We start from the raw sequence: 13,249 nt of genomic DNA, 5'->3' as shown, positions 1-13,249 counted from the left end.
TATTTCACGTTACGCCCAAAATTAATCACACCCATGATTAATTAAGGGAATTAGTACATGCATTTTTGTGTGTTTCGAACTAATCAAGGTGTAATTTTTTCCGTCGTTACAATAGCAAAGACACACTGACAGTCCCTAAATCAAGCCGCACAGTGCACGGTTTCCAAGTCTACAGTAAGCAGTTTACTGTTCTACAGTGGTTCTTAAAAGTTTGTGAAACCTTTAGATTTGTTTCTATTTCTGCATGAATATGACATCATGAGCTAAAACATCATCAATTTTTTTAAAAAACAAGTCTTAATAGTAGATAAAGAGAACCCAGTTAAACAAATGAAAGAAAATGATTATATGAGGTCATTCATTTATTGGGAAAAATGATCAAATATTACATCTGAGAATTTGTGGTAAAGTTGATGAATGTTGGGTTTAACATCAATTCATTACCAATTAACAATGAACGTCCAACTGATGACTGTTGTCAGGGTTTTAATCTGTCAGTGGCGTACCTGTCTTATGTTGTTCTGTTGCCAAGATAGCAATACTCCAGAAATGTACCTGAACACACAGACCACCATGCCCATCAGTGTAGATATATATTCAGAAGCTCTGCTGCTATGTTCTCCTCCACCAGTCTTACACACTGCTTTTGGATAACTTTATGCTGCTTTACTCCTGGTGCAAAAATTCAAGCAGTTCAGTTTGGTTTGATGGCTTTTGATCATCTTGATTATATTCCAGAGGCTTTTTATTTGGTAAAATCAAAGAAACTCTTCATTTTTAAAGTGTTCTCTTATTTTTTTTTTCCAGAGCTGTATAATTAGTGTGTAGTTAAAAAGCTTAAATGCCCTCTTGTGTGAACTGAATAAGATATTTAATAGAAAAACTTAAAAAAATAACAACAATTATCCTCAATTCAACACATCATTTAATTCACTTTAGAGTCAATCACATAAATTGAAAAAATAATATTCACATCTTTAAACTGAGCATTACATTTGTTACATTATGATATTAAAAGCACAAATATGTAGATATAAAAGAAGAAATAAAATCTGTTTTTTGAAGATTTCCTGTGATCAGCAGTTACAGGTTCTTCACAGTTTTCTGGGCTTTTTTAAAGAACCTGTTAACAGAACCCGCAGCATCTTCTACACCTTTAGTAACGACTCCAGTTATCTCCTCAGAACCCTCCGCTATCACCTTTGCCGCTTTCGCTGTTCCACTGGTGACGTTCACCACGTCCGACGCTGCTTTCTTCACTTTCTTTATAAAATCCATTTTTATTAGAATACTGTGGAGAAAAAACACAGTTTTAATTATTTTATTAAGGTAAGAACTAAACCTGTAACATATAGCAGCAGCATCAACTCAAATACATATTTTTACAACATTTAATAATATGAGAAAAATTTGAAAATTACAACTTTAATGTAGTTACTTATTTAGTTCAGGTTTTTTCTAAGCAGTAATGGGCATATCACTGTTCAGCTGCCAATTAAAACAGTTAAACTCTAATATTATACAAAAATTAAACCATCAAATGACAACTAATGTTCATCTAACTCAAAATAGTAGTAATAATTAATATGACAAAATGCTTATGTACAGACAGAGCTTAAAATCACAGCTTAACCCGCTCTAAATATCAAACTTCATTGAATTAACTTGAAAAAACTTAAAAAAAAAATGGAATGCTGAAAACTGAAAATGTTTCTGTTTTATGTATTTACAGTGTTAAGCGCATTTTTTAGACATAAAAAATAAGTAATTATCAAATTACAATCCACAAATATCTACCATGAACACAAAGGCCTTCAAACTGACGTTTAAAATTTTACTTTCACTTTCGTTTTGGTTCAAAAGACATAAAACATTTGCTAAAGAGCGCCCTCTAGTGATGCTCATAAACACTGCAATAATAAACACTCTGGTATAAACTGTTCATAAACTCTTCCGGCTAAAAGCTGTTTAAGCTGTTCTGGTTTGAGCTTTTAACCAGATTAAACCTTTTATTTGAAACCACAAGCTACCTGCAAAAGCTGGTCTTAATCTGGATTATTCAGCAGTTTTTAAATATATTTAAATAGTGTATTATGTTAAATATGTTCTACATTCATGTAAATCTTAAATGAAATGTAAGAATCTTCTGGATTCTGCTTACAGAAATTTGCAGTTTTCCTCCTGAACTGTGGATCTGATATCACTCGCTCTGTGGATCGTGGTGCTGGTCTCTCCTGATCTTCTCCTGTAGAGTAAAGTGTTTAAATATGTAGAATTTAATGGGTTTATGTATCAAAGTTAGTATCAAAATAAGTTATTGTCAAATACATGTAGAAAATAAAGATATAAGAACATCAATAGAACAATTCTAAAGCAATTATAAACTAAACTTCATTACCATAATGACTAAAAATAGTGAAAACTTGTGGTATATTTAAAAATAAATTATTATTTTTTATTTATTAAGATTTGCGCAATCAGTCTTTTATTGATTTTCTGTTTCTTATGTTGTAATCCAATCTAGAATCTAAGATTTGAGAACTGAATAAAATATAGATTTGTTCTATTTTCCCTGAAGTTTCCCATTGTGCAGGGTAGAAATTGACAAATAATAAGAAAAAAGGGGAAAAAAACATATAAAACCCATTTCTTTTTTACTAAACCCAATTGAAAATAATTTAAATTCATGCCCAAATCAATTTAATGATTTTTCATATTAATAAGACATTAGCATTTTAAAAATATATCTTGAAATAAGACATTTTATTCATTAAATGTATTAAAAGTTAACATTCAGGGGTGGATTTTTACATTTTTAAAAAATAACTCATTATTCAAAGTGAGGATCATCTTAGTTTTAAGAGCCAAATATGAAAAATTAGACAATTGAGTAGAGATTTTTTAATTTCCATCTTAAATTCAAAATGCAAGGGGTGGAAAATAAAAATTAGAAAATACAGACAAAAAACAACAACAACAAAAAAAAAACAATTTCTTCTTCACTACACCAAATAAAAATAAAGAGTGAAGTACATCCCCAATGTTCTATTTTGCTTTTAGTCCCAAATAAGCAGAAAATTTGACGGATGAATTTTACACTGACTAAAGGCAATCTCTGACTAGAATCTATATGTTATACAGATGTTACTACACTGTTATAAGTAGATAAATAGATAAAAGTATAAATTATAAGTAAAAAAGTAAGTTCCTTGAGGAACTTTTAGATGTTCTTCTATTTAAAATTGTAGAGGAACCCTAAACGTGCATTGATTTTATCTGGGTTTTTAGAAAATTAAACTAAAAGTGGTTCTTCTCTACACTGTAACCCATACGTTGTTTGGACTCAAATAAATTAAGTCTGTTTTACATAAATTTGATATTTCTAAACAATAATCAACTATTTTGAGTTAGTTGAACTGAATTTGTGGGCACATAAACTGTACTATTCAAACTGAGATCTTTGAGTTGAACCGACTTATATATAACAATATCAGAGTTTAGTCTGTTGCCATTAACAGCTTCTTTTCTATTGGCTTCTGTCACAATCTATTTGCATACTGGGCGTGTCCAACAGTTTCTGACTAACACTCACCATCAGTGTGTAGTGATTCCCCCCCTGGGCTCCCTTACAAATAAATCAACTTCCCCTTTAGTTGTAATAACTTGATGTGTTAATTTATATTAATGCTAACTCACGTTTTCATTCCCCATTACTTAAAATAATTGAGCAAACCGGCTGCCTTAAAAAAGTTAACTCAACTTATCTGTTCTTACAGTATAACTAAGATAAAAAAGTTAAATCAACTTCCCCTTTAGTTGTAATAACTTGATGTTCTAAGTTATGCGTACTTAAGTTTTTATTACCCATTACTTAACTTTTATACTCATTTTTTTAGTAAGTAAATTCAACATATCCAGGCTTACATTGTAGCATATTATTTTTAAAATAGTTTTTGCTTCAGTTTTAAGAGTATTTTTTTACTGTTTAAATTGGTTTAAACTTAAAATTTGTAAAGAATTAAATTCATTCGAAGGTTAAAAACTCATAAATACCTGATGGATTGAGCTGCTGTGTTCAGCTGGTCAGTGATGATGATGGTGATGATGATGGTGATGGTGATGATGGTGAGCTGTGTTCTGATGCTGCTCTCCTGCCTGTATTTATATATATATAAGCTGGATATATAAGATTTGGGGGGGTTTGAGGGGTTTTTGGAGATAAAGATCCTCCTCACCTACAGAAAAACAGCAGAGAAACTTCCAGAGAATCCTGATTCTCCTGATTATTTCCTCCTCATGAAGATAAAATTCTCAGGAGTAAAATCAGATAAATGATACTAAAATATCAGATACTTCTCCTCAAATCCTCACATGTTCCAACAGAAACTCACAACAAACACCAGAGCTTCCAGAACTTTCCTCACATTATAGATACTGTATAAAATAATATTTTTTTTTATCTAAAAGCCTCTAAAACAGGGTTCCTCAAATATTCTCTCCTCTCATAAAGGTGGGATGTGGGGTGGATTTTAACATAAAAAAGCTAAACTATTTAAATTTAAAATAGATAAAAGTATGTTATAATCACTGTTGGGATTTTTCAAGGTAAGCATTTTTTAAATTAGAAGTTTAATTTAATATTTATTGTTTCTCCATTTTTGCATATTTAATTTAGTTTTCCATTATGAATGGACCAATAGAATGTTTAAGAATTGTTAAAACATGGACTGAGAAACATTTGCGTGTCCTATAGTTTTTTTAGTTTTTATTTTTTCATAATTTTTGTATTTCTTACAGTGCGTTTCAAAAACGAAGCCTTTGATGCAACTGGTGAGCACCACATAAGTTATACTAATTTGGAAAGCCCAAAAAAATTGGACTAAAATCTTTAAATTTAAAATAATTAAAATGATGTTATAATCACTGTAAGGATTTTTCAAATTAAGCATTTTTTAACAAGAATTTAAAAGATTTAAACATAAAAAATTACTAAAATCTTTCAATTTAAAATCATTCGAATTGTGGTAAAATCACTGTTTCCAATTAAAATCATCTCACAATCATGTAATTATTGTATTTAACCAGATTTTTAAAGTTTCAAGAAATATCTTAAAAACACAAATTTAATTTGTTAAATGTGTAAATTTGTAAAACATGTAGGAAAACGTTTAGGGGTAGATATTTATAATCGATAAAACAAAGCCATAAATAATGAGTCAGTGAAAATGTATTATTATTATTTTATCCCATTATTATTTATATGTAAATGTATATTTAAGTGTATATATTTCAGCAGGTGTCTGGGATGTGTACGTGGAGTTGTTCTCATTCTCTGGTTGATTTTGCTGATCTATCAGTTTTAGTTCTGTATTGAGGAAGACGATAATCAGCAATATTTACTTTCACTTTTACATCCAGTGAAATTCAGTTCTGTGTTTTGGGTCACGACCTGTAATTCTGCTGACCTCTGTAGAAATGACCTTCCCACGGCCGCTCTGATTGGTCAGAGACATATCAGCAGTTTCAGCTTCCTTATTAAAAACAGCTAAATTCATCCTGATAAATCAAATCTTATCTAAACTGGTTTGAATGAAGTGCTTTTTACTTCTTAACAACATTATCCCACATAATCAGAGATTAAAGCTCTAAATCAGCGGCAGAAAAATGGGGGACTATGGTGAGTGTTTAATATTACATTTAATATTTTTAAACTGTAATATAATTATAAGTATTAGTTTAGAACGCATTAAATTTTGTTTAAATTGAATGTGATTGATGCATGTTTAATTATTTGTTTTTTATCTTTATTGGTTTCATCTAATTTAAATATCATCTAAACACAAAACCCCATAAGGGGAAAAAAACAATAGAAAAGGATGAAAGAAAGAAAAAAATGCTTTAATTCTTGTTTTATGGTTCTCATTTCTTGCATTATTACTATTATACTCTGAGCATTAAGAGGGGAAAATGATTTATTTTTTTATTAAAATCTTTGCAGAGGGTTATTGTATATTATATGATCTCATGTTCTTGCAACACATGAGTTAAATCTGTTTTCTCTAGAAAATCAGTGATTGAGCACTAAGCTTTACATTTCGTCACTTTTGGACAAACTTTTTGCTTCAATATCCCCTTCTGAATGGACTAATAATATGTTTAATAATTATTAAAACATGGACTTTTCCACAAATGTTTTTTTTTGTTTTTCTTGCAGTGCATTTCGACAATGGAGCCTGTGATGAATCTGGTGAGCACCAAATAAGTTTTACTTGTTGGAAAGCCAATTTAGCTCAAATATTGTCACAATTGTAAAAAAAAAACCTTGTATCTCCCAAATTTAGGAAAACATTAGGGAAAAGGAAAAGAGACTCACTTAACATATTTTAGAGTATTTTGTAATGTTGGCACATTTTTATTGGTACATTCATTTGGAAATTCTGTTGGAAAATCTTGGGTTTTGTGCTACAATAAAGCACTGGAAAAACATAAGAAAGCACTTAAAATTATAAGTTTCTGAACTGCTTGAATTTTTGCACCAGGAGTATCCAAAAGTTATCCAAAAGCAGTGTGTAAGACTGGTGGAGGAGAACATGATGCCAAGATGCATGAAAAAAAACTGTGATTAAAAACCAGGATTATTCCACCAAATATTGATTTCTGAACTCTTAAAACTTTATGAATATGAACTTGTTTTATTTGCATTATTTGAGGTCTGAAAGCTCTGCATCTTTTTTGTTATTTCAGACATTTCTCATTTTCTGTAAATAAATACTCTAAATGACTAAAATATTTTTATTTGTAATTTAGGAGAAATGTTGTCTGTAGTTTATAGAATAAAACAACAATGTTCATTTTACTCAAACATAAACCTATAAATAGCTAAATCAGAGAAACTGATTCAGAAACTGAAGTGATCTCTTATTTTTTTACAGAGCTGAATGTTTTAGCTTATGAATTACTTTCAATCTCTAAAGAACATATTTATGTCTTTATAAAATGTATAAAATGTCCATTTAAAAGTGCATTCCTTTGCGTGAAACTGCTATAAATGCTATAAATAAACTGCTCTTCTCTGGATGGAACTGGATACGGACTGATCAGGAAGATCTGCATTTAGCCGGAAAACTGTTCTAGTTGATGGTAATCAGGAATTTAGAAATTCCATCAGTTACTACAGTTTAATCATGTTATTTAGAATTAATTTTAGTAGAATAGAAATGTATTTGCTGTTGTTTCTCAATACATCAATGAAAGTGTAACCAGATTGAATCTTTTATTATATTTTCAACATAATAAAATATAATAGCTTTTTTTTTACCCTTTTCTGATATTTTGATACTTATTGTTTATTGGTGCGCCATCATGATATCCGCTGAAGCGTTTGTGCAGCAGTGCTTTATCTCGTTTTTTAAGATCTGTTATCTGTAATGTTGTGGCTAAGAAAGAATGTCTCAGTGTTTATCAGTTTTACCAAGAAAGTTTATGTTTAGAAAGTATGTTTTTATTTCTGTTTACTCTGTTTTTTTACTTGTGCTGTTGTTTTATGCATTTTCAGAAAGTGCTTTCTGAAACCAAATTTATGATCATAATTTTGCTTTTATTTCAGATTGCTTGCTTTTATGTGACAAACAAGATGATTCAACACGTGAGTATGAAACAATATATGTTTTAATTTTCATAATCACAATAAGCATGCTAGGATCTTTTTAGCGATATATATGTAGGTCATTCTTAATTAAGGATGATGTTTTAGTTCATTTTTATGCGTAAAATTACAAAATTCTAAAGATTTTACAAATGTTTAAACACCTCTTTGGACTAAGTCATTATAGGTTTAAAATTTAATTTAGTTTTTAAAAAGTTTAAGGCTTTTTATTAAATGTTCTTAAACACAGCAATGTAAACTCAAAAATGATGATGATACCTCCCAATTTAGACTTTATATAACTTTATATAATCTACGACCTTAAAGAGCTTAAAACTCATCTTTTTTTTTTTTTTAGCTTTGATGTCGAAGGTTATACTCTATTTAGTAAATTCCTATATTATATACTTTATTACAGTGGAAAAAAGCCCAATTATATATTTGATTAGCGAAATTTCCTATTATATTTAATTAGTAAGAACTCTTAATTGTCTCTTTCCGCTAACATCCTCTTTTTCTTGTTGTTTGTGAAATACAGTCGGTCTCTGAGTTGTTTATGATGCTGCACATAAAACTCTTCCTCATTCTCTGCAGCAGCTAGTAAAAGAAAATATTCAGAAAACGAGTCGATCAAGAAAAGCACCGTGTTTACATCAACCCGTCAATTCATGACGGGTATTCATGACCACACCCACCTCGGCTCAGGACCACCCACTGTCTCTTGTCAGATAAAGAGTTTACAGCTTCTGTTTACAAAGTAACTGTAGGTTTAAACTGGATCTCCAGTGAATTCTGCATTTTAGTATTAAATATACACTACACACTATGAAAAGTAAGTACAGATTTGTACCTAAAATTGTATAAAGTCCTTTTTTGTACCCATGTTTTTTGTGCCAGTAAAAATTATAAAAATGATCAACTAAATATGGCTCAAAAACTTGATGATCCAAATTTGTCTGGCTTTCAAATTAAAATATATATAGTTTATTAGTACAGTGATACAGAATACTGAATGTACCCTTTGGCTGGTTAAATGGTACAAATCTGTACTTATTTCTGTTAGAAATGACTTTGTACATCAGAGGGAACAAATCTGACCCTGTAAAGAACAATATTGTACCTTTGAGGGTACAATTATGAAGAGTGTACCTTTGAGTACAAAAAAGTACTCATATCATACCTCTGTTTTTTAGAGTGTAGGGAAGCACTACATTTTGATTGACAAGGTAGTTCTGGCCATTTTGGATTCCTATCAGCCCACTTTGGACCTACCCAGAATCTCAGAGAATGGGACTATTATAGACTCTTTTATAAACAGCTTACCATGATTTTATTGAATGATATTAATTATGATGAACTTCTGTCTGATTTTATAATATTTCTGCTTCTCAGACTCTGAGCTGAGGATTGTTCTCCTGGGTAAAAGTGGAGCTGGAAAGAGTGCCACTGGAAACACCATCCTGGGTAAAAACGTCTTTACGTTTGGGTGTTCGTCTTCAGCGATCACGGAAAAGTGCAGGAAAGGGAGTCAGGACCACGGAGGAAGAACCGTTACCGTGATAGACACCCCCGGAGTCTTCGGAACTCCAAAAGCCCCAAACGCTAAAAAAGCCCCAAACGCTAAAAAAGAATCGACCAAAGACAACTCCAACAAAGAGACCGGCCTGCAAATTAAAGACTGCATCCGCAAGTCTCTTCCTGGACCTCACGCGTTCCTGCTGGTGATCAGCCTCGGCGTGAGATTCACCCCAGAGGAGAAGAACGCTGTGAGGTGGATTCAGGAGAACTTTGGAGAAGAAGCTTCGCTTTACACTGTCGTTCTCTTTACTCACGCCGATCAGCTGAAGGGGAAACCTCTGGATGAGTACGTGGGTGAAAGCACGGATCTCCTGCAGTGCGTGGACGGCTGCGGGGGTCGATACCACGGACTCAACAACGAGGACCCTGCTGACCGAGCTCAGGTCACGGGGCTGCTGGAGAAGATCGACGCAATGGTGAAGAGGAACAAAGGAAAGCACTACACGAACGAGATGTTTCAGAAGATCCAGAGGAAGATTCAGAGGAAGAAAGTGCTTAAAGACGCCACTCTGGGAACAGCGATGGTTGTAGGAGGAGCTGGAGCCCTGGCTGGAGGTGTGTTACTTGCTACCGAAGCTGCGATTCTGCTGCCAGCTGCAGCCGTGGCCGCCGGTACCGCGACGGCTATAGGAACAGGGGCTAAGATGATTTACGATAAATGTAACAAGTATAAAATTAGAGAATTTTACCTGCTGTCCATTCTGTCCATGGAAGGTTTTTGGCTCAATTTTGTAGCATTGCTTTAAAAATTTGATTAATGTAATTTACGAGCTTTGAACACTGTGGCTTATTTAACTTAACTTAACTTAACAAATTTCATGCTCCTAAAACATTTAACTTTGTCACATCTCACCAGTTCAATAATATTCAAAATATTGGGAACCTACAGGGGTTGGACAATGAAACTGAAACACCTGGTTTTAGAGCACAATCATTTATTGTGGTGACGGAGAGTTCTGGTGGAAACAGGAGAGTTGAGGTTCACATTGGATACAATCCGGGTTAGCACCCGAACATCCCTTTCAGACAGCTTCCTCTTACAGCGTCCACAGTTAATCCTGTTGGATGTGGTTGGTTCTTCTTGGTGGTATTGGCTGACATTACCCTGGATACCGTGGCTCTTGATGCATCACAAAGACTTGCTGTCTTGGTCACAGATGCTCCAGGAAGACGTGCACCAACAATTTGTCCTCTTTTGAACTCTGGTATGTCTCCCATAATGTTGTGTGCATTGTAATATTTAGAGCAGAACTGTGCTCTTACCCTGCTAATTGAACCTTCACACTCTGCTCTTACTGGTGCAATAATGTGCAATTAATGAAGATTGAACACCAGGCTGCTCCAATTCATCCATGAAACCTCCCACACTAAAATGATGACAGGTGTTTCAGTTTCATTGTCCATCCCCTGTAAGCATACTGCACATAAAGCGCTTTACTCACCCAAATAAACTGTTTTTAGGAGAGATAATTGTGTAGATCAGGGGTCGGCAGTTAAGTTTGGCCACAGGCCAGATATCTTCCAAGCCATTACATGGTAGGCCACACACATTTTGTAAAATGAAGTGTAATGGGATGAAGTGCTGCTACAGACTAGTAGCTCTCCAGCCCAGAGGGTTGTTGAACCCAATTGCAGAACAGTTTATCTCAAAGCAGGTACACCCAAGAAGAAAGGAATAAATACGCTAAAATCGAGACACAGAATTACAAAATTTTTAAATGATAGTAAAATACTCTGTCATGAGGTGATTTTTCTTTTGCTAGAATAAGGTTTATGTGTTCATCCAAGGCAAGATATAGAGTGTTATTTTCCTTAATGCGATTGGCTATAAGATAGACAACTGCGGCTTATAGTCAAGTGTGGTCTCTATGTGAACAAACTCTTTTTTTTCTTTTTCAAATTAGTTGGTGTAGCTTGTTTCTTTTTTAGTCTGGAAATTATGGTACATTCAGCAACAAGAGCGTTAACAAGTTTCTCACCTCGTTAATCAAGACTTTCAAACTAATTCCATGCAATTCCATGTATTGGATTCAGTTCCATTCCATTCTATTCCATTCCAGAGAACACAGTTCCACTGCTCTACAGCTCAATACCTGTGGCTTTATACCCCTTATTATTATTGGCATGTTCTGTCTGGGTTGGTGCAGTAGAGGGCGCTCTCCTCTCATCACTACCATTGTGATGTTGGGTGGTACTGTAAGGTGTCTGTTGGGGGATCTATCAGAGCTGGGGATCTGGCACTTTCCTCTGAGGTCAATGGTATTGATTGGCGCCAATTGGAAAATTGATTGATTTTACATTTTATTGGAGCAAGCATGCACTCGTTCTTACCTTTCAAGTGTTTGAGGGAGTTTTTACTGTATAAATGGGAAATTGGGTGATTGGCCTTCCAAAATCCCATCTCTCAATCTGATTTTCTGTAGGTACATGTTCTCCAGTGGATGAACCATGTCCCTCTGATGTGAGGATCATCCTCCTTGGAAAAACTGGATCAGGAAAGAGTTCTACAGGAAACACCATCCTCTGCAAAGAGGCGTTTGAAGACGGCATTTCCCCCGAATCCATGACAGTAGATTTTAAACAGGAAGTTGTGAACAGAGGAGGAACCAATCTCACAGTGATCGACACTCCTGGTATCTTCGATACATCACAAACTAACGAAGAACTCAAGATTAAGTTTGAGAAATGCGTCAAAACCAGTGGTTCTGGACCCTGTGTCTTCTTACTGGTCATCAGTTTGGCCTCAAGATTCTCAAAGGAAGACCAAGAAGTCTTGAAGTGGATTCTGGAGAACTTTGGCGCTAAAATTTCGCTCTTTACCATCGTTCTGTTCACCCACGCCGATCAGCTGAAGGATAAAACCGTGGAGGATTACATCGCAGAAAGTTTAGACCTTCGCAAAGTTCTAGATAAGTGTGGAGGGAGATTTCACACGTTGGATAATAAAACCAAAACCAGCAACTCTCAACTCCCAGAGCTGATGAAGAAGATCTATCTGCTGGTGAACAGGAATGGGAAACATGTCTATAACCTAGAGCTCTTCCAGGAGGCTCAACATGAATCCAGAGAGAAGGACGAGAAACAGAGGAGAGAGGAGGAAGAAAGATCTGGTATCGTTGGATGGATTAGAAGAGCAATGGAGAATCCAAGGCAGTTGGTTGAAGATCGAGTCGGTTCATCTCTTTCTAGAGTCGGGTTAGGAACTGCAGCAGCAGGAGTTGGAGGCGTCGTCTTAATGGGAACTTTAGGATATACTCTGTTTTTGGGAGTATTGGCAGTATTTTCTGTGAAACTCTATAAATTTATAAGACGGATTTGAAGGTTAAGTAAACAGAAGGAATTCGGTATATATAGGCAAAATTACTGAGAAAATTTATTCACTGTTTCTTCTGAAATCATGGGTTTGAAAAATAGTTTATCCTAAGATTTGCTGTGAAGATTTGATTGCTTTCAGCAACAAAAATGTTCCAAATCCAAATAAATATAGACCACTTCAGTTTCTGAATCAGTTTCTCTGATTTTGCTATTTATAGGTTTATGTTTGAGTAAAATGAACATTGTTGTTTTATTCTATAAACTACCGACAACATTTCTCCCAAATTACAAATATAAATATTCTCATTTAGAGCATTTATTTGCTGAAAATGAGAAAAGATGCAGATATTTCAGACCTCAAATAATGCCAAGATGATTTTTAATCATAGTTTTTATGCATCTTGGCATCATGTTCTCCTCCACCAGTCTTACACACTGCTTTTGGATAACTTTATGCTGCTTTACTCCTGGTGTAAAAATTCAAGCAGTTCAGTTTGGTGGTTTGATGGCTTGTGATCATCCATCTTCCTCTTGATTATATTCCAGAGGTTTTCAATTTGGCAAAATCAAAGAAACTCATCATTTTAAAGTGCTCTCTTTTTTTTCTAGAGCTGTATTGTTGATTTCACTTTTTTAAACTATTGTTCCTAGATCTTTAAACTTAACAGAAAATAACAGGAGGATTAAAGGGTTAATCTTCAGATTTAAGCA

General features: G+C 33.8%; 1 protein-coding gene and 1 long non-coding RNA gene across 2 annotated transcripts; one reads left to right on the top strand and one right to left on the bottom strand.

Annotated features, from left to right (window-relative positions):
* Window positions 1–960: 960 nt before the first annotated feature.
* On the bottom strand, window positions 961–4,119 carry LOC125785690 (uncharacterized). The gene is made up of 3 exons (XR_007428014.1): window positions 4,054–4,119; window positions 2,162–2,245; window positions 961–1,291 (listed from the first exon to the last, which is right to left on the bottom strand). It is a non-coding gene; the product is annotated as an uncharacterized LOC125785690 (long non-coding RNA).
* A 1,545-nt stretch (window positions 4,120–5,664) lies between these two features.
* Window positions 5,665–12,576, top strand: LOC111189595 (uncharacterized). Its single transcript, XM_049469496.1, has 4 exons — window positions 5,665–5,677; window positions 6,215–6,247; window positions 9,038–9,937; window positions 11,638–12,576. The coding sequence occupies exons 1-4, from the start codon at window positions 5,665–5,667 to the stop codon at window positions 12,540–12,542; spliced, it is 1,851 nt and encodes a 616-aa protein (XP_049325453.1). The 3' UTR covers window positions 12,543–12,576.
* The last annotated feature ends 673 nt before the right edge of the window (window positions 12,577–13,249 follow it).

Source organism: Astyanax mexicanus, chromosome 21 (assembly GCF_023375975.1).
Source record: "Astyanax mexicanus isolate ESR-SI-001 chromosome 21, AstMex3_surface, whole genome shotgun sequence".
Classification (NCBI taxonomy): Eukaryota; Metazoa; Chordata; class Actinopteri; order Characiformes; family Acestrorhamphidae; genus Astyanax; species Astyanax mexicanus.
The sequence above is the reverse complement of the archived record's forward strand: the minus strand, read 5'-3'. Positions and strand labels throughout refer to the sequence as shown.